Source organism: Vidua macroura, chromosome 13, assembly GCF_024509145.1.
Source record: "Vidua macroura isolate BioBank_ID:100142 chromosome 13, ASM2450914v1, whole genome shotgun sequence".
Classification (NCBI taxonomy): domain Eukaryota; kingdom Metazoa; phylum Chordata; class Aves; order Passeriformes; family Viduidae; genus Vidua; species Vidua macroura.
The window spans coordinates 5,588,421-5,614,525 of NC_071583.1; the positions used below are offsets into that span (position 1 = coordinate 5,588,421).

Genomic DNA, 26,105 nt, shown 5'->3' on the forward strand with positions numbered 1-26,105 from the left:
GAGGAACTGCCTTAAGAGTGGATGGTTGTTCGGGTGTCATTGCAGCAGCAGAAGTCTCAGCAACACTGCAGCCACAGTGCTTTGAAACACTGTGGCCATGAAATGATAGATGAGCTGGCTGAAGTCAGGATGGCAACCTTGTCTGTAAAGGACAGTTGTCATATGGGACTGCTGTACACTTCGGCAGATAAGGAAAGAAATGAGACAAAACAATCGAATATCAAATCTCTCTGTGAGTTTTTGCTCCATCTTTGTTCCATGGCTATGAAGTACATCATGAAGATAAGGACATGCTGCTGATACCTTTTGACTAGGAGGACAATTTCGGTGTTCTACTGCTGCCTCCTTTGTGTTTTTTTATTCCTCTAAGTTGCAGACCATCTTATCTTCATGGAGAATGATGGAGTTTTCTAGACATACAAACCCAGCATTCTTTACAAAACAAGGAGAAATTGCATGACAAACAGGACCTCTGGTTTGGTTCCACATACACAAGGGAGCAAAATGCCACACAACATAAACCATCCTTGGCTTTCAATTCCCAGATAAACACAATGCCCTTAAAGGTCCTTTTTGTGGTTTTTGACTTTGTCTCTTTTCTTCAGCTTTTTATAAACACCTCTCACTCTGCAGAGCACAGCTGTACAGATAAGCCTTATGAACTTGCTCTTTAGTATTAGCTAAAGTCTAAGAGATAATCAGCTGAGGCTGAAATGACCTCTGATAGTTACCTTTCAAACACTTAACAACCTACCTTCAAAAACACATTTCTCCATCTGCTCATCAAGAAAAATGATTTCTGATGGTCTGTACTCACCATTCATTCAGGACTGATTTTCTCATTTGGGTGGAATTTTATGGAGCTGATTTTCACTCTCTCAACCTCTCTCAGGTTATTAAGACAGACCTGTTCAGTCTGACAGCACAGATGCAACAGGGCATGACTGGGCTACATTAGCAATTCTATGCAATTTGATCTGTGCTATATGCAATTAATCTGTTCATTCTGGTTAGAAATCCCTGGAATACTAGGTATACTGAAACTTCCTCACCATTTTGAATAAACTGGAGGAAGCCTGAGGAATTAGGGAGGAAAGTATTGCAAAATCCCTAATGTCACAGAAACCAGCAGAAGAAAGATCTTAAATAATATTTAGCATATATTTTAATATAAATGTTCTATCAGTAAAGGTCTCCACTAAATATATATATATACACATATATATACACACACATGTACTGACACACACACATATATATGTATCTTCTGTGCTTTAAATGGTGCAAGAAATATTTGACTTATCACTTCCACTGGCCTCCAAAGAGTGAGACACTTCTGCAGGATATAGTGGTGACAAGTTTGCATTAGGCACAGTGCCACTGCTGAAGCCTGTGCTTCTGATGTAAGACAGCATGAACTGAATTGCTCCTTCCAATGAGAGGTTAAAATAAAAAGTCATTGCTATTCTCCAGGAACTCAGGACAAGAGATGAATCCCTTCCCAAGACTATTCATCGTCTGCTTACTGACTGGCACTCATATTTTTATGCTGTATCACAAGATCATACTTAGCATTAAAGCTAAGTGATTAATTCATAACAATTACTGCCTAATAAAGTCTTCTCTTCTTCACAGAAGACTGATGTATTTTGCAAATTCCTCAGTTATTTGTTGTTCTGAAGTAATGAATTAATTGCAATAATTTTGTTTTATAGGGTGGCAACAGTTATGCTCTCAGTTGAAACATGGCATGTGTCATACCAGGCATACATTATTGTTTTTCTTTCCCTGCTGGCAATATTAGATGCAATTATTGAATGAAACACGCACAAACCCTTACACAGATATAAATTTCACTGGAATTTGGGGGAGTATTCATTGGCAATATTAAAATTCTTTTAAATTCTTTCAGTTATAAATAAAACTTCACAACTTGAGCATTCCTACATTATGTCTGCAGGATGATTAGTAGTGAAGTTCTCTCCTTTGTAGAGAACTGAACCACAGACACTGTAATAACTGTGCTCCCCAAAACCAGCAGAGATAAGGAACTTTACTCTCAGCATTTATCCCTTCAAACTCTGTTATTTGTCATGAATTCTACTCTGAATTCCATCAAGTATGGCACATGTAGCCTTGAGTAACAAAGGGATTCATTCCACTATATAGCTCAACACTCATCACATACATTGAAAGTCTAAGGAAGCCAAATCCAAAGTGAATAAATAGTGATTTGCTCAGGATACTACACTTAAGATGCATGTTACCTCAAACATAAAATCATCACAGCCATTCAATGAGCTGTCCACGTAGATTTTCTGTTGTTTCCCTGAATTTTTATTACAGTACACAGGATTTAGATCCTAAATGACTCTCAAAACAAATCACATACTTCCTATGGCACCTGTTAATGAACTGGTCTTCACTGGTTTTCTAAAGAAAAAAATCTGGCATTTTCTGAAGCACAGATTGGTAGCTTAAAAATGCTTCTTGTGGTAAAATTTTGATTGCAAACTTGCTTGTATGCAGTAAAACATTCCCAGTGTTCCTAGAGAAACAAAATCATCAAAACACATTTATTAAGGACAAACAATGTACAAAGCAGAAGCTGTACCTGACAGTGCTATATTTAACAGCTAAGCTTGCAAATGCTACTTTACTAAATCAGATGGATACTAGAACTTGTTGTTTAGAGAAATTTTATTCCAATTTCTTTGTGAGACAGAATGCAAAAGAATTTTTTTAGGCTCTGATACAGCCAAGCTGATGGCTAAAACATTCCCATTTTGATCTTTATAACAAATGCATATTAATTAAAATTATGGTAATTCCTACATACTTCTGTAAAGGCTATTCAAGGAATAGGCCATGGGGAAGTTGTTTTTGATTCTCTTAGCTTTACTGATAGAAGAAAGCTTTATATTATGATTTCCCAAACCATGAAAAAAATGTAATGTATATGTGTACACACACATAAGACTTGAAGGTGAGATAATCTATGTACATTTCCAAGAGTTTATGAAGATAGATAGCTGTATGTTGTAACAATCTTCATAAGCAAAATATTTTTGAGTTATTCTGCTTACAGGCTAAAGAAAGTTTTACAGAAACGAAGTCAATAAATTATATGAGCTTCCTTTACTGGATAAAATTCATCTATATAGAAGGCAAGCATGAGGCTTTACCCTCCCTACTCATCTGTTCATATAGATACTGTCCTCTGAGGACACAGACTTTGCTCTTTGCCCATTTTCTCTTTGAATTTCCATAAAATTTGCAAGCACCATTCAAAGAGCAAATACTAATGCAGCTGATTTACAAATCTCTGTGTAGGGGAGGTGATGCTTGCAAATGTTGTTGGAATTCTGTTAAAGTATTTAGGCTATATGGTCAGGAAACTACAGTTTACCATGGGTATGATCAGTTTTAGTCAATTATATTTAATTTTTTCATCAGGTCCTAAAGGCTCCCTCCATGTAATTTGAAGAGATCTCAGGAAGACACTGTTTTTTCTACTCCATGAACTTACATTTTGACTACATTTTTGAAGAATTGATACATTAGCTGGTTATTGATACATTAACTAGCAAAAGAGAGCCTAGAAGCACTCCTTGCCAGTCCCATGTGCTGTAAGATTGCTATTTGCTGGTAGTTTTATTCTAAAGGGAACAGATTACAAAACAAATCAGCACAGTCTTGTCTGTGTGAATGCATTTGTAGGTATTCTCCTTCTTCTCACAGCTGGTGTGAGAGATGACACCATAAACCATAAGAAAACCAGAAAAAAATGTACAAACTTTGGCATTTGTATATAGAGCCACTGAGATCTTTTCAAAGCAGTGGTGATGAAGTCTGCCTGCATTTGTGACTGGAGACAGCCTGGCTCCATCAGCTGTAACTGCTCTTGCCACCAGCTAAGGTAAAATAATCCTTTATTTTACACACTTGTAAATGTCCAAATATGCTGTCTAGACAACAAAGCAGTGAGCATATGCACCAAATGCCATAGTAACTGTTGTCACCCTGCTTTATGTTCAGTTTCCTCTGGTGGTGCATTCAGGTTTTGTTACAAGCTTCTTCACACTGCGCTGCATTTCTTTGTTAGGCTCCTCAGAAAGGTTAGTGTTTTTATAAACTTCCATGATCACTGAACCACTCGCTGGTGTCCAACCAATTGTAATGAAAGTGAAACCTGCCTCCATGACAAAAGATTTTATTGAAATAGGAAAACACAGCAAGCAATCTACAGAATCCACAGAAATAGTACCCTATGACCCCAAACGAGGTAGCATAGTAAGCTTCTTTAAGATCAATACTTCATTTGGCAAAAAAAATCAATTTCCCTGCCTCTGCAATCCATAAAATTCATCAGGAAAAAATTACCCCTCACATATTAGCAGCCCTATCACCTTACTGGTTTGGAAATTAATTACAAGAGACAATTTCAAACCCTGTAACAGGTTGAGGCAACAAGGTATTTTGCAACCTGTGAATTTAAAACATGGATTAGCTGTGATGGGAACACCTATAGCTTTCCTGATTTTCCCAGTCTCCCTTTGGCAGGGGCAAACAATGCTTTTTCAGCTACAGCCTTCAACAGTCTCAAGCAGTAACCAGGTTTCATTCCTGCAAAACGCTCACCCGTTCGCAGGTAACTGTGCAGGACACACAGAACACCATAAAACAAAGCTTTTTCTATCAGCACCCAAGTAATTTCTCTTATGGCAGTGCCATCTTGCCTTTATTCTTCCATATGGGAATTGCAGCCCCACTGAGAAAGAGTTAAAGAGCTTTACTGCATGGCTCATATGGAATTCACAGATTCCTATCAGCCACCAGGGTGGATGTGGAGGTTCCACATTTGACTTTCTTAGCAAACTCTTCATCTGGGAACTTGCCTGTACACTCCAGAGGGCTTGCTGATAGGAATGTTTCTAAATATAATGGCTTGCTACTAAATATGTTTTTAAAAACAATGTACAGGAGATTATTGATCTAGTCAAGATTTTGCTTCATATTTAATAAATCTAATTTTTTTAGAATGTTCCTCTATAGAATAAACTGTGTTGCTCAGCAGACACAACAGAGGCTGTCTTTTCATTACATCACTGTTTTGCTGCTACTCTAACCTCTATTCCTTCCCCCAAGTAAATTTAGCTTTCTTTTTTTTAAGACTGTTAGACATTTCTTTCCTGAATTTAGATTCACTGTATTTTTTAGAGAATTCAAAGTCTTTGTAATGATACAGTGACATCTTATCAAAGAGGTCCAGACTCTGAGAGGTTGTTTTCATGGTATCCCACAGCTCAGATCTTTACACTTTTTGTATTCACAGTCCTGTATCATCTGTGACAGAAGTTCAATAAAATTGTCTTTCTACCCTCAGTATCAGGGTTCTCAGTGTTGTTGGAACTGAGTGTTATAGACCTACAGTCTATCTCTGCTGAGACACCTGAACTCCCCTGCCTCATTATACAGCAGGCCACTGGCAAGAGGTAGCAGTAGCTCTCCTGTAAACTGATGCAACACTTCAACTGTTTTCAACCTATTAATTTATGTCATAATTCCTGAAAGTTTTGTTTTTACAGTCAGGTGGTTAGATATCAAAAAGGTGGAGCATTATTGTAATTATTGCCATGCTTCGTGTTGCCTCTCTTGCTATAAATCTTTTTAAAGTTGGTTATTCCATTACTTTTTCTCTTTAATCCATGTTATTATTTAAGGTTTTCCCTGTTTTAGACACTTATTTTTACTTTTCAAGTCACAGTTATCACACAGTGTTAAAATGCAGTGCCCTGGCTTCCCACAGCATTGAGCAGAAGATAAAAAGGCTGTTTTAAGGCTTTGCTTGGTTCCTTCATTCTGAGCCATATACAAGTTCCACTATGTACAGCAGAGGTGCAGACAATCTGAAAATGAAAAGGGCAGACTGATATTTACATACACAGCCTGGTGATGCAGCAGCAGCACACAAAGCTCCTATGTCACTGCAGACAGAGAAACCAGGATGTTTGATCCTACCTAGCCAAAACCACCCCATCCTGCTTCCTTCCAGAATACCTTCCAGTATATTTCAATAATGTTCTAATGAATGGGACATTTGTGGCTGGATGCAATGACTGAACTCAGTGACCTAGGGGGCAATTTACAATTCTAACACATTGTTTTTCATTCCTTATTTTCATCCTTCTTTTTAGACCCAAACATTGTTGTTTTAATCCTTTGTTACCCTTCCTCCACCCATGGGTGTATTCACCACTTACCACACATTTTTCTTTTTGGTTTAATATTTGAACTGAGAAAGGGAATGAGAAATAGTGAATGATTGGGAGAACATCATAATCTGAGAGGTGTTTGAGCATCAGGACTCATGCTCTGCAGTGGCACTGTCAGATTCACCCTATGATCTTGTTTCCTGCTCCTCAGCCACCTACAGTGGGACTATTTTAGCTGCAGCTTTATTATGCTCACTTATTATTCTTGGGGATGCTGTGTGTGGGGTATCTTTCAAATAAACTTATTTGTTATAAACTTATTTCCTATGAAATCCATGTGAATATAAAGCTCAAGTTCTGTAGTTAACATAAGAACAATTACAAGGCAATGTGCAGATGAGGAAATGCCTTTCAGCCCACTGGTTCCAGTACTCTGAAATGAAACTACAACTCATCAAAACCCAGCTAGAGCAACACATTATAAAATGAAAAAATGTAGGAACTATTTAGTGCATTACAAAAAAAAAAAAAACAAACAAACCAGTGGTTTGAGAGGTAATCTGCACAGATAAGAAAATGAATATACAATGTCATTGCAAAAACACTTAGAATTGTGCTTTACTTGTGATAAGGTGATTTCTTTTGTCTTTAAATGTTTTCACTTGAACACTAACAACCATTTAGCCTTAAGGATAACTTCTAAAGAGGTATAAACCTTACACAATGTTCTTTTTTAAACTTAATTGCAAAACCATTACTGGTTGTTTTGCATTAAATGGACCACTGCAGAAAAAACTTATGTAGCCTTTTGTGTATCCTGGGGAAGACAGAACAGAAGCACACTCAAACGCTGCATATCCACGAGAGATACAGGGAGGAATGTCTGGAAGTCCAGAAGGAATGACCTTTGAAACCAGCCTCTCCCTCTAACCTTTTTTATTTTGCACTTCACTTCCCTCCCCTCCTTATTTGTGAGGATGGTGTGTTGAGACTACTCCTCAGCTGTTCCCAAATTCCTGCATTTGTAGCGTGTTCCCCAACAATAATTCAGAATTTGTCCCTCCCACCAACACGTCTTGTACTCCATGATCCAAAAATTCTGCTCTTGCTTCTCTAATTTCTTCAGAGACCTGTTTCATCTAAATTTTCTTGGGTTCACACATATATAAAAGGAAACTGGATGTGAAGACAATGAATCTCTCTACCTTTTCTCTTCATACTTTGAAGGTCGGGTATGTTCTGCAATAGAGATACAAAAAAAAAAGGTCTTGGTGGCTACTCTACACTGTGCAGTGGTTTTCCACTAAATCTAAACAATAAAAAATATATAGTAAAGCAGGTTCTGCATTATTTATATTAAGCAGTGAAAATGCTCCTCATAGCATTAAATGACAGCCTTGCATGCAATTCACAGACATTATCTGAAAGCTTATACACCTGCTATATATATAAACCTAATGCAGACAGCCATAATAGTCTGTATGAATAGGGAACACTGTGCTTACTAAACCACAGTCATGAAACTAAAAATGAAATTATAGTTCCTCCATCATAATACCTAAGTCAGTATATAATATTCTGAAAGAACAAGCACACAGTAATACCTGGGTTAATACTGGTACCATACACTACTGCTCAGTGCTATCAACAATAGCATCTCCAGATTCTTTATTGAAACATATTACATTACTTAAATTGTCATGACAAAGACAAAAGCGTTCAATTTCAGACTTTTCTAGCACCTCAGTTTTTATGAAATTGTAGATTTTTTCTATATTAGACGTATAATTTATTTACTGATTAAATTCCAATAAAGGAGTTGTTCAGTCCTGATTTTTTAAAAAACATGTTTGGGAGTGTAAGTTCTAAGCCCTGACAGGAGCATTTTCCTTTGTTTCCACTCACATCCTGGACTGGGAGATGAGGATTTAAGTGTTTATCCAACTATTTCATCATAAACCACTGAATAAATAATGTTCAGCATAAATAATGCCTCCATATAATGCTAACTCTGCATGCTTCAATATAGGCAAATTTAATATGAACTGTTGTAAAATTGCAAGGGTATCTCAGCCACCTCTCAATTTTAGCTTTTTTTTATTTCAAACCATGATTGTAAATGGAAAATTTGTGTGAGCTATTTGGTTAATTCTCTATTACTCATAGGTGGATTATCCAAAGTATGCACTAAAGAGAAACAGACAAGGAAATGCTCAAGCGAGGCACATTGCAAAGACCAGGCTGAGTGTTGAGTTTACTTCAGACTGCAGAACTGGTACACCTGTGTCCACACCAGCCCCTAAGTCATTCCTGATGGATGGAACAATTTCCACAAAGCTGGCTGCTGGGACTCACTTTCATGAAACCTCTGCTCAGACTGTGAACTCATGTCAGATTTTAAGTCCACATGCTGGATATAAAGCTACCAGGGCTTGGCTCTTCTGCTCCATCCCCCAAAAGGGCCTGAGTTTGGTGTCTCAGGTTTAGCATTAACTCATAGGTTGCCCAGAATCATTTAGGTTGGAACAGACCGCTGAGACATTCAAGTCCAACCTGTGACCAATCACCACCTTGTCAAATAGACCACAGCACCAAGTGCCACATCCAGTCCTTTGTTAAAAACCTCCAGGGATGGTGACTCCACCACTACCCTGGGCAGCTGATTCTAATGCCTGACAACCCTTTCTGTGAAAAAATTCCTCCTAATGTTCAACCTGACATTGACATATTTTACGTGTGGATAAAGAACAGAGGTATTTTGTGGAGTTCAGATTAAATTGAAGAGCCCTATTACAGGTTATTAGCTTGGGTTGATATTTTCTAATAAAAAACAAAAGACCTTTTAATTAGGAAAAAAAGAAGTCGGATCAGCCTCCAGCAGTTCAAGGCTGGGACCTCACACTTGCCAGCCTCTCCACTCATTGCTGCCCGCGTGTTCCCAGGCGCTGCCTTCTCCACAGAGCTCTGGTCACTGCACTGCGCCCCAGTCCCAAACCCGGCCGCGCTGGGCACACTCCTCTCAAACACACTTTCATGGGGTCATGAATGGCTCGGGCTGCAAGGGACCACAGTGGCTCCTCTGCCCCAGCCTCCCTGCTCAAGCCGAACATCGGGCACAGGATCGTGTCCAGACAGCGCTGGAGCATCCCCAGCGAGGCAGACTCCACAGCTTCTCTGGGCAATCTGTTCCGTGGTCCGTCATGCACAGCGAGGAAGTTCTTCATGTTCAGGCAGAACTTCCTGAGCATCAGCTCCTATCCTACCTCTCTGTCCTATCCCTACCCACCACCGAGCAGAGCCCGGTGAAACCTTTACACAGTTACACACATTAACCAAGTCCCCTCTCGGTGGTCTCTTCTCGAGGCTCAATAGGCACAACTCCCTCGGCCTTTCCTCGTCAGAGAGACAACGCACCCTCCCGCACAGCGGCCGACACCCATCCCCAAGCCCAGGGTGCCGACCCCACCGCCGCCGCCTCCCGCAGCCCCTCACGCCGCTCCCGGGGCCCCGCCCGGCCCCTCTCCGCCTCCGCCGGGGCTTCCGCCCGGGGCGCGGGGCAGGGCGGGGACAGCGGGGAAGATGGCGGCGCCCTTGGCCGGGCAGGCGGGGGCCGTGCTGCGGGACCTGGCCCTGCGATCCGCCCGCCTGCGGGCCGAATTCCCGGTGAGTGAGCGAGCCGGGCCCCGCGCCCCGCCGTCCCTGCTGCCGGCAGCCTCCGCCCCGCTCGCTGTGCCCGCCCGAGCCCCGCGGCCGGCGCGGCTCCGCTCGCAGCCTCCCCGCGCCCGTGTCTGGCAGCGGGAGGGACCTTTCTGCTCCCGCTGGCTGCGATGCTCGGGATGGAGGGCGCGCCCAACCTGCGGCCCCGGCGCCTGCGGGGTCGGGGCGAAGCTGTGGCGGCGGCGCCGGCTCAGGGCTGGGCAGAGCAAAGGTGGCCGGGAGCGCCCGCTCCGAGCGCCTCGCTGCCCCCACAGCTGCCAGAACTGTGAATTATTCCAGTAGCAGAGCTGGGTGACGCTGTGCACGAAGCGATAGCGTCTGTCTGAACACGTTTCGGGTGGCAGCACCGCCTTGGCTTGGCTCAGTGCGGCTGCCTGAGGTCACGCTGGGGTGAAGATGCCTGGTTGTGCTCTCCTGGGGAAATCGATCCTAGCTCAGGATTCCCGGTGGTCCTGAACCTCACCAGAGCGGTGGGAAAGAGTAGATGAGCCTCCTGGCAGGGCTCAGGGGCTCTCTTGAGGTGTAGCAGGAGTTCATTATTCAGCTCGACAGCAGCCGTGCCGAGGTAAAATGAGATACGCACATTCTAGACAGCCCTCGAGCCTTTGGCAACCAACTCTCTTATTTTACCTTTTCATCATGAGCAGCTGCACGAGAATCTTTGGTCCACACTTCTGAGCGTAAATGTTTTCCCCGGAGCAAAAGCCGCTGGAGCAAACAAAGCGTGTTTGTGTCCGGGTGTGTCCGCAGGTGCCGCTGCTGGGAACGCTCCTGGCTGCAGGTGCCGGGCTCTGGGGTAAAGGGTGCTGGTGATGCTTAACCTGTGTTGCACAACTGCGGCTGTGTGGTTTATCTTTTAACCTGAAGGAGGTTGTAAATCCGAAATCTTTTGTGCCCAACGTTCCTATTTGAATGCTGGTTACAGTATTTGAGAACTCAGTGCAATTGATTTGTTGATTTAGCATTCGTCCATTTAATGTATACACACATAAACAGGAAGACTGTTTATTATATATAATATAATTGTTATAATATACAGGGAGACTGTTTATAGTCTGTATATATACAGATATGTATGTATATAGATATCATTATGTGTGTCTATCCACACAGACTGTTTATGTGTGGATAGACACATATAATGATATTTATATACATACATTTTTCTGTATATATACAGATTTAATCTCGTTAGTGTGGATGGGCAATACTGTCAGTCACAACAATGTTTGGGGAATATGCATTGTATGGTTGAAGATGTGTTCCTGTCATCAAGGCAGGAATCTGATCCTGCAATTAGGAATTTGGACATAACGTCCCTGTTCTTGTAAAGGGCTTGGAAAGGCTAGAATATGGATCATTGTCTGAAAAGAGTCATCTTGGTGTGAACTTAGGAGGTGTTCTGGTTGGTTTCAAGCCCTGTCTTTATCTGGTGCTGCAGTGAGATATAGGTGGAAATTAGGAGCTCATGCTCTATTCTGTCATCTCTCAAAGCATGGAGGCACTCTGTAAATTACCCACTGAAATAACTGGATATCAGCTCAGGTACTCAAGAGTATTCTTAGGGTATCAAGGTGGCCAACTTTAAAAAAAATGTGCTTTATTTTTGAACTAGAGCTGTTGAGCTTGTATTATAAATCACAATTTGTTACTTTATTTCTGAACTCTACCAGACACTGAGAGCATCTCCCAAGATCTGTGTTTTCCAAGCAGGCTATTTTCAAGAGCCACATCAATACTGTATAACAACAAATCGAGTTCTTAATTTCAAAGCAAACCACTTTCCTTTATAAAGCTCTTCAATTGGCAATGTTGCATAATAGAATTCCCATCTAAACAGTCTCCTAATCTTCCACTGTCTCAGACTTTAAGCTACAAATGAGTTATCAGCCAGAGTCTGGACTTCTGTGCTACAAAATAGGATAAGAGATCTGAGAGTAAGAGCCCTTCCATTGAAGGTTTTTCTCATTTGTATCATTCATTCTCTTGCTCAGATGAGAAGTTGCACTGTTACTTTATTTAGCACAAACCACCAAAATCTGTCCTCAAAGCCCATCACAGCATTTCTTTCACAGATGAGGGTCTTCCATATGGTGTGAATGTGATCAAGAAATATCAGTCTCCAACTTTGTTGTTTTGGTAACCCTGTGTGAGATTTAGAATCTTTCCTCATAGCCCTTATGACTTACTGTTGGAGTGGTGTTTCTATACTTTGTTGCAAAATTTCTTACTATTTCAAAACTGTAGCAGTGAAATTTGGATATATGCTATCACTGTAACCTGCACACGTTTTCCTGTGTAGGGTCATTTCAGGGGTGGAGTAAATGGTAGTTGATCCTATCATATGAAATTATTTTATCATCCTTTTGCTTTCCCTTTACTTTTTTTATAACTGTTAAACATTTTTTACTCCTTTTGCTGTTTATATTCTTGGTAGATTCGATTCTTTGTGCTGCTGGAGTTTTAAATCTGACCAAACGTTTCAAGAAGATAAAAGATAGGTTTGAGTTGTCTGCAGTGCATGTGGACAGGAGCATTCAGGCCTGCTCTTGCTGGAGCAATATTTGTAAAGAGCTGTGACAAATGCTCCGGGGACCACTCGGCAGCAGAATTCAATCTTGTTGGCTGGCAACAAATAGGCTCCATTGAAGGCTGTTTATTTCAATGGGAGTTGGATTGGGCCCTTTGGGAGAATGCTGTGTTTTCAAAATAGCTTCAGATGCAGTGAAATTCAGCAATGAATATAAATGAGGAACAATTAAATCAGAATCATAAAAAAAAAAAAAAGTGCTTAAGGTAACTCTCCAGTATTCTAAAAGGATGAGCAGGTTGGTTGGTGCATTATGAGCCCTATCCCAGGCCTCAGTCCTGCCAGAACACATCCAGATTCCACATGTGGTGAAAATATTAAAAAATAAAAAAAAAAGAAAAAAAAAGGGAGGAGGGGAAGATGAAATTAAACAAGATTTCTGTTATAAAATGTGATGGAATCTATAGATGTTACAAGTAGGGAACTGCAAGGTTGCTCACTGCAGATGCCTTCAGTTCCTAGACTTGTATATCTGTAAAACCTCATTAATGTTGAGCAGAGAAAGTTCTGCCTTTTCTAAGAAACTATCAGCTGTGGTCACTGATCTTTCATGTGACACAAAATGTTACTGAAAAAAAAAATTAAATTCATGGCTTTAGAAGCTACTTTAATGTTGAATTCTTCTTTTTTTCTTAGTTTTCTTTGGTGTTCTTGCAATTTTCTTTGGACTGCTTCCCTATTTGGCTTTTCCTGGTTGGCAGTTTTGCTATATTTTCAAGGTTTTACATTTAGAGGCAGGAAATACATGAGCCTACAGACTTTCACAAACAGCTTTTTCTACAGGCACCTCATCCAAATGACAGGAAAGCCCTCTTCAAACTCTAGACAAAACTGAAATGCCAAAGTGGAGCAGATGTTTGGCCCACTCCTCCCCGGCAGTTCCATTAAACACATGGTTATTGAAACCTATTTTGAGATGAAAGAAGGAAATGAAAACATAAATATAACCTCAGACTGTGATTTTTTTTTTTACATTTTTTTTTCCACCAGTTAGTTTTATACTAGTGGAACTTCTACCCTGGGAGCAATCTGGCTCTGACATAGATCCTCACAGCTCTATCTTGAGGTAGAAAAGCTGCACTTTGGTGCATTGATTTACCTTCCTTTTTACCTCATGGAGGTATAATCAGGGGATAGGGCTAATTAGGTAAGAAAAGAGAGCCTTCATGAATATGACATTAGATGGAGAATTGGCCACACCTGTGGTCTTAAACCTGGCTCTGAATAGATCTTTCTTCCTGATCCTCCAGCTGAACTTGCAACCAGTTTATCCAGAGACTCCTTACATTCCTTGGGTATGTTTAGGATTGGTTGAAGTTTTTTTTATATAAAAGCAAGTAGGTTTTTTTCATTGATCTGCCTCCTGAGGAACTAGATAGTGTCAATAGACAAACTGTGTTTTCTTTACAGTAATCTGAGTGATTGTTTCCTCCTGTTTTTCTCTGGAAATGTCAGTGTATGTGGTAGTTTTCCTTTTTTTTTTTTTTAAGTCACCTTTCATTTGGTCTATCTGGCTGATGGCTGCCAGCAGGGATTTTATCTGAAATGTGTGAAGCTGCTGAGGTACTTTTGGGAATACAGAGAAATGAGATGAAGATTTAGACACAGTTGGGGTATAGTTGTTTCTTAGAAGTAGTTATTTTCTCTGCTATTTTATCCTTTCTCTTGTTTGGAAGGTTCATTTTCACAAAAATGGACAATGTCCTCATTTAATGTGTAGAGATAAGGCTGTCTCCCTCCCTGTTTTGGGGACTCACTTGTTCCAAAGTGATTTAACTGAAAATTTTATTGTTGGCCACACCTCTAGTGAGTAGCTCAGCTCATGGTTGCCTTGGCCAGTCCAATTTTTTGGTGCATATTTGTGACTTTGACCACGTACTTGGAGGATTTTCTCCAGAAAATTTCCTTCTCTAATACTCTAAAAGCAGTTTCTAACTCTCTGTGACTCAGCTTATTTCTTTCATAGCACTTTAATAAAACACAGGACAGAGAAGTCATATTACCTGTCCAACTGCATATGACAGTAGCTTTGGAACTGGTTATTAAACACTGATCCATGATTAGTAGCTGGCTATTGATTTTATTTTAACTAGATAACAGCAGGAGTGGGTATGAAACAAATAAGAGTTAAGATTGACTATTGTGAAAAATTCCTTATTAGTGGAGTTTTGCTGTGGTGCTGAATTCTTTGTTGTACAAGTGAGACTTTAAACAGATTCTGAACTGCAAGCTGAAGCCATCCTTTAATGTGATAATGAAAATTAAAACCCTATATTGGTGTAGTAGTTTGTTTGTGACGTTGTGCTGATGGTGATGTTTTTGTAAAATTAGTGGCTAAATGTTAACTGTGAAGGAATTTAAAGACTTGCTGTTTTTCCACTTACTTGTTGGAACATCTTTTTTAATTCTTCAGTCAACAATTTGTACTGATAGCACAAATGTATTCAATAAATGCAAGTTTTGTTTTGTTTAAAAGGTGCTGCTTTGAGGAGATTTACCCATGAGCTTTTTTTCTTCCTGTCCTCTCTCTGGTCCCTTTCTAATTGCTCATGAGTTTCCCTAAACTATAAGAGTCTGTATCCCATAATTGAATTAAGTTTTATTTTGATTCTGTGATGATCTGAGCGTTTAGAAACTTTGAGTCCAAAATCATAAAGCTCTAAGCACTCACAACCCCATTGGGCTTGAATGTGGGTTGGGGTATTTAACTCAAGGGCTGTTTCATTTAAGAAAAGACTTGTAAACTTATTTTGTGATACATTATTATTCATTTGTGTTTACTTACCTTGCACATGGGTAGTACTTGGTGGCAGATCAATTTCTGTCTACACTGTTTGTCTTTAATTTGTGTGTTGTAGAATCACAGTCTGGGTTGGGTTGGAGTCTAAGAAACAGCCTCAGTTGTGTCAGGAGGAGAGAGAATCGCTCCTACTGTAGTTTACCTTTGATGTCTTAACTCTTGTGCACCTAAATTCTTCATGAGATGCAAAAGTTTTGTAAGAATTGTCAGAAGGAGTGAAAAATCAAGCCAGAGTTTTGATCATGTTTGGTAGGTTTGCCTGCTTGTCTAAGACTTTTGACTGAAAAATATGAAACTGCAAATTAAAAACCAGACACAGATTACTAATGGAACACTTCATCATCTTTTGATACCTTCCTCTGAAGGATCTGTGAACAAAAGGACAGTTTTAATTTGACATCTGCTAATTTCATGTCAGCCAAGAAAGCAGTTACTGCCTTGTGTAAAAAAAAAAAAAAAAAAGAGAGTTGTTCATACAGAGTATTGGTATAAAAATGTCAGGGAAATTCCAATTATTGGAGGAGTTCTGTGTACCAATTGTACATAACACTGATGGGTATAGGTAAAACATAGAGCTATTCATGATAATTAAAGATGAAAGGCCTATTAATAGGAACCATATCCTTTTTATTGTCAAGATAGTACTTGCTAAGGTTTGAAGATGGCATAAAAATGTATTTTCCCTTAAATTTTCTATCGTCTTCAATTCTGTCACTCCAAACACATTGGAAGCAGTGAATCTATTTAATTGAATTCTTTCATGCAGAGTTTCAGTCTAGATTTGTTTTTCAGTTAAATGGCTCAGATTAAAATAGTTTGAAGTAACGCCATAAATTTTGGAAGTAGAGGAACAGATATTTAGAGCTTGCTTTAAACATGATGTGAGATGATTGAACATGAGTCCAGAGCAGCTGGAGTGCTGGAGCTCCATCTAGGGAGGGTTGATGACCCAGCTGAGAGCCCACGGGTCAGGATTTGTGGGCACCCCAACAATAGTGACAGGGCTGTTGTGCATTTCTGCTGCAGGCACCTGCATCAGCAAGGATGAAGCTGCAGACTCCTGAGGAAGCCTCAGTCAGCAGGCCCTGTCCTCATGGAGGATTTCATTCCCCCCAGGTCCTGCTGGAGTGACAGCGCAGCTGGGAACACATACCAAGAGTTCCAGGAGGTTTCTGCAGAGCTCTGATAACTTCCAAATGCAGATGTGTGAGGAGCTGACAACAGGAGACCCTGCTGAACCTCACATGTGGGAACAAGAACTGGTCAAGCCCTGGCAGCTCCCTCTGGGGAGAAGCTGAGGGAAGAACAGTGGCTGTTGTTTATTTCTAATGTTGTTTTCTGGGTATTGCAGCATGGGCTGCAATAAGACACAAGAAACAAGGCTGGGCACAATCCCAATTTCCTTAACCACTGGGGTAATGCCATCATCCTTTGGGCTTGGAAGTGCTGTTTCACTGGATTAAAGTTTACCTTTCTCTCCCTTCATACAGTCAGAAATGTAGAAATCTGCTTTAGGTCAAAGTCTTTGAGGATGATGAGATGATGCTTCTTGTAGTGTCCTAAGCTTGCTTTGAGATTTGAGAATGTCAGCAGAGTGAATTTATATAATTAGGTATAAACAATGGAGAAACATTAATAAAGAAATTACCTACAAAGGAAGAAAAAATATTCTTAATGTTTGGCTTCTTATTAAAGGCTGACTTCCACTGATAATTCTGGGCAGTTTCTGGTTTCTCCCCAGCTCTGCCCAAGTTGCTGAAGCCTCTCTGCCTCTTGTGTCTTTGTCTCTTAGAGTTTGCTTCATGTCAGTCTAAGTCAAATGGACTAATTAAAACCAAGACGTATTAACAATAAAGGGTTTCAGTTCAGACTAAAAGAAAAAATGGGTACCAGTCTTTTCTTACTGCTTCCAGGAAAGAAATTGGTATAGACCATTCTGGACTGGTTTAATAAACCAGATATGACTTAGGCATGCAGTGAAACTGTTTCTGTAGATACTTTTCTGTATTTCTTTATTTTAGTACCATGGGCATTTGCATTTTTGTTGCTTGAAAGTGTTATGTTTTTTAGTGCTCAAAGTCATATTCTGTGATGACATAGTTGGGTAGCGTGGAAATTATCATGATTTGACTTCAATATTAAAGAACTGGAACAAAAAGGCTGTGATTATTTTTCATATTTCCTTCTCTGTGATGAAAAATGGAGCTCAAACTGTCTAAATTGGCATTTTATCGGTGTTTTTCTTAAAATATCAGTGACTTCTAACACTTGAAAAAGCATTCTTCCAGGGTATGGTAGGCGTGAAACGCTTCTTTGATAGATATGATTACTTGAGATATGAATGCCGAAACGTTTCTGTAAATCTTATTGAATATGCTTTGGGTTTGGTCACAAGTTAGAAAGCTGAATTTGCATGCAGGAAAGAAAAAATTGATAGTGGCTACTTTGTCTCATGTTTGGTGGTACAATAGTTTTAGAATTATTTCTTCCTGGCTATGTTTACTATTTAAAGCATTTCTTCATAGTTGCATAAAAATATCATTTTAATCTTAAAAAATTAGGAATTTAAACACTTTTTTATGATCAGAACAAAAATATAAAATTTCCCCTCAAGATACTTAAATCTGTGGAGAAGATGGCTTATTTCTCTTTTTGAATGTGTTGTGCATATCACCAACAATCTTCTTTCATTTGCCAAGGCAGGGAATGTGTTACAGTATTTTCTGCAACTGATTATGCAGTTGTGTATGGTAGTGAGTTTATTTTCATCAGATACTTCAAAGCCTTACTTTTTAGGTCAGAAAAGTATGCTGCTCTTAAGGCTTTGAAGTACGAAATAAGCAAAATGAACATAATTTAACTAAAATTAATTACTAATGCAAAGCAGAACTTCTGATGGTGAGAACATTGACAAAAGCAGAAATTGAATCTGGGTTTTCATGTTCTTCCTTTGCCCAAGCAAAGGGTCTGAAAATCAATTCCAGAGGTGTAAAGCTTCTGTAGGCATGCTTGCTCTTTGGGCACATGTAAATGTACAATAAGTAATTTTTAATACTGTTTTATTAGGCTGAAATTTGGTCTAAAAATGCAAGGAAAAATATTTTGCCAGCAATTTCTGCAGTAAGGACAGAGGACATGGTTTGGCTCTTTGAGTGCACTGGCAGCTTGGGGTTTGGGCAGCCAGCTTTTTTTTGTGACATCCTGTTTGTGATGTGACCTTCTTCATGTTGTTTGAAGCAGACAGTTTTCATGTGATCCCACAGAATAAGGAACCTGCCCTGTGTCAGGGTTTTTGGAAGCTGCTAATGGGTCACTGTTCATGAGAAGGTTCATGGGCTGGGGTGTGCTCAGCCCTGCTCAGGCAGCCTGTCCACACTAACCAAAATGCATCCCAGAACTTGTCAGGGTCACGAGGGTGCTGTCACTTAATTTGCAGAAATTTTATTTTTCTGACTGCATATAAATAGAGTCCTGAATACTCCCCTGGGTGGGCAGCAGGATGCAGTTGTCAGAGATTTGGTGACGTTCTGCTTTATTTGGAGGTCAGTCTGTAGCAGCCTGACTGAAACAGCTGCTGAACAAGGTGTGGGAAATGGAGAAGAGAGGTCAGGGTCTTGCTGTTCAAGAGAACAGTCTTCCCACCCTCTCCTCTTTTACTTTTGAGGACTGTAGTCCTCACAAACCCATACATGCAGACACCCAGAAGGAACATCCAGGTGGTGGCTGCTAGATCTGCCTTGTAGAGCACGAGGATGTGGGCTCAGATTCTGGTTTTGTGAGATAAGGAGAATAAGAATGACAGAAGGAGCTCAAGTGTGACCCCGTGCATGTTCCTGGTAGTTTACAATGGAGCTTAGTGGGTAGCAGAGTGTATTTACAGAATAGCTGTCAAAATCCCTGAGTGTAAGCAAGCTGTAAATAAGTCTATAAAGTGTAATCGTTACTGGACACTTTAAATCTGCAATGAGTGAAGGACTTGCTTCAAGTTCATTCTTGTGTCTGCTTCCTTGCATGAGAAGTAAACAGAAGGATAAATTGGAAAGCTGAGTTTGTACATATATAGGCACATTAGAAGATATAAAGGCACATTGGAAGAGAATTGTGTAGTTTCATTGGTGTTTTCTGGAGCTAATGACCTGACTGAGCCCTGCAGTGGAAGAACATCACACCACACTCATCGTGCCCAGGAGAGGGCAGAGGTAAAGCCTGGGGTCAATCAGTTTGCAATCAGACTGACTCTGGAAGGACAAGGAGGAGAACAAGATCAAGTCAAAAGAAGATAGCAGGGCAGGCATTCAGAAACCCTTGAGGTAAAAGGGTTTGTTGCAGTAGACAGAGAGCAGGAACATTCAGGAGAACTGGAAAAGGAGTCATTACATTTTGTTAAGAATGCAGTCAGGATTTTCTGTCCCACTTCCACCCTAAGTACATTTACTATCCTTACCATTTCATCTGCAATACTGTGAAATACACAAGACATAACTGAGATGTTTCTAAAACGTTGTGGTTTTCATGTGCATCTTGCTATAGTTTTGTTTAAATGGAAAGGTTCATGAATAGATACTGTTCTGTTTTTTTAATCTATGGTTTTGTACTCTAAATTTCAGAATTGTCAAAGAGATGGGTGCTGTCTTGTGAAATCCTCTCCTGTTTCTGTGACATTTGGTAAAGCACAGCAAAATTGTGCTGTTTGCTGTTAGAGCTACTGTGGAAAATTTTAGGTGTGCTTTAATGAAAGAGATAAATTAAGCAAAGAAAGCCTCCCCAGCATCCAGCCACTTCAGAACTGATGGACACACTCCTGGTGTTCTTCTTTCCCAGCTGAAGGATTCCACCGTTGAGAAAGGAAAGAAAGCACTGAGTCAAAAATAAAGAGGGATGGTGAAGTATCATTATAGGTTTCCTAATAAACATTGATTAATATGTCATTGCAGTTTAATATATCTTGTAGTGGAAGGGAATGTTGTTTTAAAAGTGGAAGAGGTAAATCCTCATGAATGTTTCATATATTTATTAATGAATTGATTTTGAGGTAGTGGGTAGTGAATGAAATGTTTAAACCCCCCCAGTAATGGTAGCATTTTAATTTTAATGTGAAAAAAACTTTACTAGAGCCACATATTTTTAGATTCAATTACCTTGGAAAGTTGGCAGTGCAGCCAGTGAGCGAGTTTTGGGAAGGTTCTCCTACTTCAGTGAGCAAATTGGGGGAGAGTGAGGGAGTTTGATTCATGACTTGACTTTGGGGTCAAATCCAGTAGGCTTATTTCTTTAGCTAAATCATTCACTTTCCCAGGTTAATTTTAACATTCTGGGTAGGCTGTTCAGGTTGAGGCTGAAACTGTTCTTTTTATAATTGGTTTCTGCAGGATCTTGCTACTTTGAACTGTCTTGTATTACAAAAAAATGTCAGACCTTCCTACTCTGCCTAAAAGTGTTCCCTGCTGCAGTCCCTTGTGTCTAACTTTGTATTTTCTTCTTAAAAAGCAGAAATGTGGCTTATATGGCCATCTCATGTAGAGTATATTTTATAGGTGTTTGATAGAAATTTCTGTTCATTTCTGTGGTATTATTGAAATAAAACTTCTTTGGTAAAATTGAAATTTGAAGGAGAACTTTATATTGTTTCTCATTTAAATTGTGTATGAATAAATGATTACAAATTGACAGATGTGGCTTGTAGTGATTCCTTTCTTGAGTGAAAAACCAATTTCTATTTCCTTCTTAATTTAGGAACTTAAAATTATTAAGAGAGAAAAAGAGAAACAAGATGCAGCCCGAACACAAGCAAAATGAACTATGAATTGAAAATTTAATCACTGCTTTTGTGTTGCATTGCACTAAAAGCAGATGAACCAGCTTTTACTTGGATTTATTAGTAACAGAGGTATTGTGGGTGGTTGTGTGGAAAATCAAAGTTCTCCGGTGTCCCTGCTGGGGGACCTAAACACCTACTGCTACTGATGCCTTGTTGGGACTACCTAAAACCAGACAAAATTAAGAGAATAAAAAGCTGTTGTATTTATTGAAGGGCCTTCAGGTACATTTCAAGCAGATGCAGCCTCTCCAGGGACCGCACCCAAACATGGATGATGGGTCACAGGTTTTCACTCTTCTCTAACTTTGGTCCATTTGCATATTGGGGGTTAATCTTCCAATTACAGCTTCATGTAATGAAGTCATTTACCCCAAGTTTGCTCCCCCCCAGCTCTCAGCCCCGGGGGGCTCAGTGCAGCCCCTGGACAGTTCCTCTCCTGGTTCAGCTCGTGCCTGTGCAGGGGTTTGTGGAGCTCTGGCATTGCGCACCAGGTGGGCACAGCCTCTCACCTGTGTCCAGGAGTATCCAAATCCCTGGGGGTGAATTCCCAGGTGTAGTCATGCCTTAGGATTTTGGCTTTTATGTTTTTTGTGTATTTGTAATCCTGCAATTCTTTAGTGTGTGACTCTAAACTCCATATAGCATGTTAGATACTGTTCTCCCATTTTGGTCAGACAAAACAATTCCTCTCCAGGCCTGGGAATCAAGGACACCTCACTGTCTCAGGCCCCGAGAGATGGAAACAAAAGTCAATTGGGGGGGAAGCAAACTTGGGGTAAATTGCTTCATTACCTGAAGCTGTAATTGGAAGATTAACCCCCAATATGCAAATGGACCAAAGTTAGAGAAGTGTGAAAACCCATGACCCATTTTTGGGTGTGATCCCTGGAGAGGCTTCATCTGCCTGAAATGCACCTGAAGACCCTTGAATAAATACAAAAGCTTTTTATTCTCTTAATTTTGTCTGGTTTTAGGTAGTCCCAACAAGGCATCAGTAGCAGTAGGTGTTTAGGTCCATGCACTTCTTAGAGCTTGGGCCTTTTTCAGAGGGCTCACCCAGAGGATTCACTTGCTACCAAGCTTTTATTATTCCATTAAACAGTGTACAATATTTTCTGCTTTAATTTGTTTTGAAATAATTCAGCCATACTTTATAATGCCTTATGGATCTCATCAATATTGCCTTTGTATCTGTCTAATGAGAGCTCAGTAAATTAGCATATTCATTAAACAAACAAATTATTGTTCTGTTAGTAATTGGTGACTGCCTTTTTTTCAAGAGATGAGTGATGTCAGCTGGCATCAATTAGTTTAGTGTGCTTTGTTACCTACAGGCAGGTAATCTGTGGTTGATAATCTTTGCTTTATTAGGTTGTGTTAAAATAATCAGTGCTGCTTGGTGGTGGGAGAAAAGTAGTTTCTCCTAACTAAAAAGGATGAGATCCCTAAACATACCTTCTTTAGCTTTTCAGTTAAAATAGATTCCTTCTCTAAAATTGACATGTTACTAATTTAACAAAGCTCTTCTCGTTGTTTCTTTCATGTTTGTCACCATCTCTTTTTCCTGCTGTGATGCACTCTGATTCCTCTCTCTGGTTTGCAGCAGCTCCTCTTAAAAAGAATCTTGCAATGTGTGACAAGGGAAATTGGCTTGTCCTTGAACTGTGGGAAAGTATTCAGGGCAAGATTTAACTAAGCGCTTGTTTTGATTGCATCAACTAGAACTAAATGGTGACACAAACACCTAATAGAGTAATAAAAACAATCCTGTGATGGTTTCAAACTAGATTTCTGAACTTCTTCTGGAGTGCTGCTGTTCTGGACAGTGAATTGCAGTGGATGTGAGTAATTGCTTTGGAAGGAGAAATGCTCCTGAGCAGGTGGTTTCATACCGTATTTCCCAGGCTTAGTTTGCAGCAGGCAGTGCAGTCTCATTTTCAGGAAGGAGAGATTCTGAGCGGTGGTGGTGGCCTATTTCACTCCTCTGAAGTTGTTAAACTTGGAATACTTAAAATTTATGTTTTCCAAGCTCTTGGCCACCCTCTCAACTGTTTGAGTCCAATTTTTTTATACAATTTAACAACAGCAATCCTAATAATTATAGTAACTGTGAGTTCCTTTTACAAACAAGCTCCCATTTCTTTTTTCTCTATTTTGTGAGTATATGAAGAGAACCATTTAGTTATTTAACACAGGCCAGAGTCATAGATGTTAGGAATAGTAGCAATTATCCACCAGAACAGGCAGTCCAGATTTACTAAATAAAAAGGTAGGGCCATACTTCATGTGTGTTTTTCATTTTATTTGAAGTTATGTTTCATAAACCTTTGTTGCATGGACAGATCTCACTCGTTCTGAAAAGTGAGAATATGGTTTATTGGTTTAAAACAATAAATTACCATGCAGTTTATTGATCAAAATGCCTTAGCCTTTAGAAAACTGGGAAATGTGATAGATATTTTTTCTGTGTATTTTACTGCTCAAGATATTTTGTCTGCTGTATTTTCAGGAACAAATACGGAACTCAAAGGCCTGTAGCTGTTAACTTGAGCTTGTGTGTTGGTTTTAAGTCAGTTAAAACTAATTCCCATTTGTAGGAATAAGTAATGGAATGTTAAAAGGTCTTTGGATGCACCTGTAGATTTTAAAACCAAATGCTCTTGTTCAAGGCCTGGTCTACTTATGGTGCTTTGATACAGACTGAAAAATAAGCAATTCTTGACCGCTGTGAACAAAAGTATGAAAACTGGTTTTTGTCAGGGAAATATTCAAGACTTCTTCCTAAACTAGCTCACAGAATCAATTTTATCCCTCATATCACAGAGGTCTACATTGAGGCTTTGGTCATAATGCTCAGCATTGGATGAGGCTGCTGGACTCTGCTGGTACCGAAGAGACCTGGCTGCCATATGGCATCCCAGCTAAAGCAGGCAATTTGGGATGGGGATGGAACACAGTTTCCTCTGTGGCTTTTAAACAGCATGACCTGGATGCTAGCCCCTGCTTTGGAAGATGAAAATTGCTGGTTTGTGGCAGCCAGCAGGACGTTAGTTGGGAAGGACATTTTCTCTCCTGTTGTCCATAATGTGCCCCCAGGTTTGCAGCGTTGGCCATCTCTGGAGAGAAGGGGATGTGTGGCGTGGATCATGGGACAGCTTAAAGCCCATGCTTGAAAGACTTGCTTTCCTACAGAGTGTATTTTTACATTTTATGACTATAATTGTGATAAACTTCTGTTTAGTGCGGTGCCATTCTGCTAAATTTTTGTTTCTTCTAGGGTTAACTTACTCATTTTGTGAGCACTGCCAGAAAACTGAAATATAAGTGCTTTAGTTTCTTTTCAGTTGCCTATGTGGTATATTTTAAATACATGACCTAATAAAATGTGTCTATACCTGCAGTGGTTTATATGAGGGTATTCAGTTTAGTTTGCTTCTTATGGTTTCTTTTTGAGAGAAACTTCTACATCTTTGTCAATTACAGAGACTGTATGTCAATAAATATAATAAAGGTTTATGCCTCACATTGATGAATGGTCTGCTCTTTCATTACTGTCATCTTTGTGTATCTGCTTTCCTTCATATGTGCTTGGAATTGTATTACAGGGAAGAGTGTACAAACTGAATAAACTGGAATGCTGTAGAATTTGTTGGCTAAGCAAATAGATTTTTTTGGTGACAGACATTTATTTTTTATCATATACACTCTATACATCTCCTTTTAATTTCAGATACAGAACACATCTACTTCACCTCCTCAAAAAAACACCAGAGTCTTTCTTCCCAATTGACTTATTTCCAAAATAACTATTACAATAAAGTCCAAGTTTATAAAACCTGATACTTTATATATTTGACATATTTGCATTTATGCAGAGCTAATTTGTGTTGCTAGAGCTGTTTCATACTGGCACAGGATCAATGAGCACAGTTACAGCTGCTTGGCTTCAGTGGAGCAACAGAGGGGGAAGGAAGAATTGGGCATTTATTTGACCAACTTTACTGCCAGGTGCTTTTAAAAGTCCATCTTTGTTTTGTGATAATAATATTGGCTTTCATTAATACTGTAAATGAAAAGGGATGTTGGATGTTAAAGTGTGTCTTCCTTTTAACAGTCATGCAATAAAATGCATTAAGCTATGCTAATGAAAACAGTAGAGCTTCTCAAATTGCATAGGTGTGTCAAGGGATGTTCAATTATCCTAGAAATTTGCTTAGTGGTGGTTTTGTTTTCTTTAATAATGTTGATTAACACTGGATTCTCTTCCCCAAGCTAGAATCATTTGGCATTTTACAAAAGTAGAGTCTTACCAAGAGAAAATAATTATTTATATTTAGGGCTTTTTTTAGGGAAATGGTCTACACATGAATTCTGGACTTGAAAATGTGAAATATTTGTTGTAGACGGTTAGCCAAGGTAGTTCCATGTGAAATTAATGGCACTACATTTTTTAAAATTTGATTTTTTTAAGACCAAGAGGCCTCAGTTGTAATAGAGGGCGTAATTTGAATCTTCAGTTTGTCAGACTTGACCTTTCAATTATTCCTTTTGACAGCTTTTTCATATACTTCTTAAAGAACAGACTTAAGTGATTCTTTCTATTCTGTTTATTCTATTTTAAAAAGTCAGCCTTGGATGTTGTAACAGGGAGGCCAAAGAATGAGAAAACGTTATCCTGGGCATATAGGTTCAGGTAAGAAATAATTAGTGACATAATCTGATGAAGTTTGGGTTTACTGATGCTGCTCCTGTTTGGTGCTTATATGGAACATTTCTTTTTGAGCAGAATTTTGCTGAAGTAGTTAACATGCAACTTGCAAACTTCTTGATGAACGTGTTAAGACAGTTTCTTCTGGTTTTATGTGTGTGTGTTTTCTTTTTCCAAAAGCAAGCACTCAAAAGATACCTCCTGGGTCATCTGAAAGATGTTTTACATCAGAGTAGTTAATGCTGCATATATAACAA

The 26,105-nt window shown here is 39.5% G+C and overlaps 1 protein-coding gene across 2 annotated transcripts in view; it reads left to right on the forward strand.

The window, feature by feature from the left end:
* The first annotated feature begins 9,794 nt into the window (after positions 1–9,794).
* Positions 9,795–26,105, forward strand: part of SUCLG2 (succinate-CoA ligase GDP-forming subunit beta) — a 112,780-nt gene continuing 96,469 nt past the window's right edge. For both annotated transcript variants that reach the window (XM_053989616.1, XM_053989617.1), the window contains exon 1: positions 9,795–9,878. In XM_053989616.1, coding sequence (XP_053845591.1) covers positions 9,795–9,878 — 84 coding nt within the window. The remainder of the gene's footprint in view (positions 9,879–26,105) is intronic.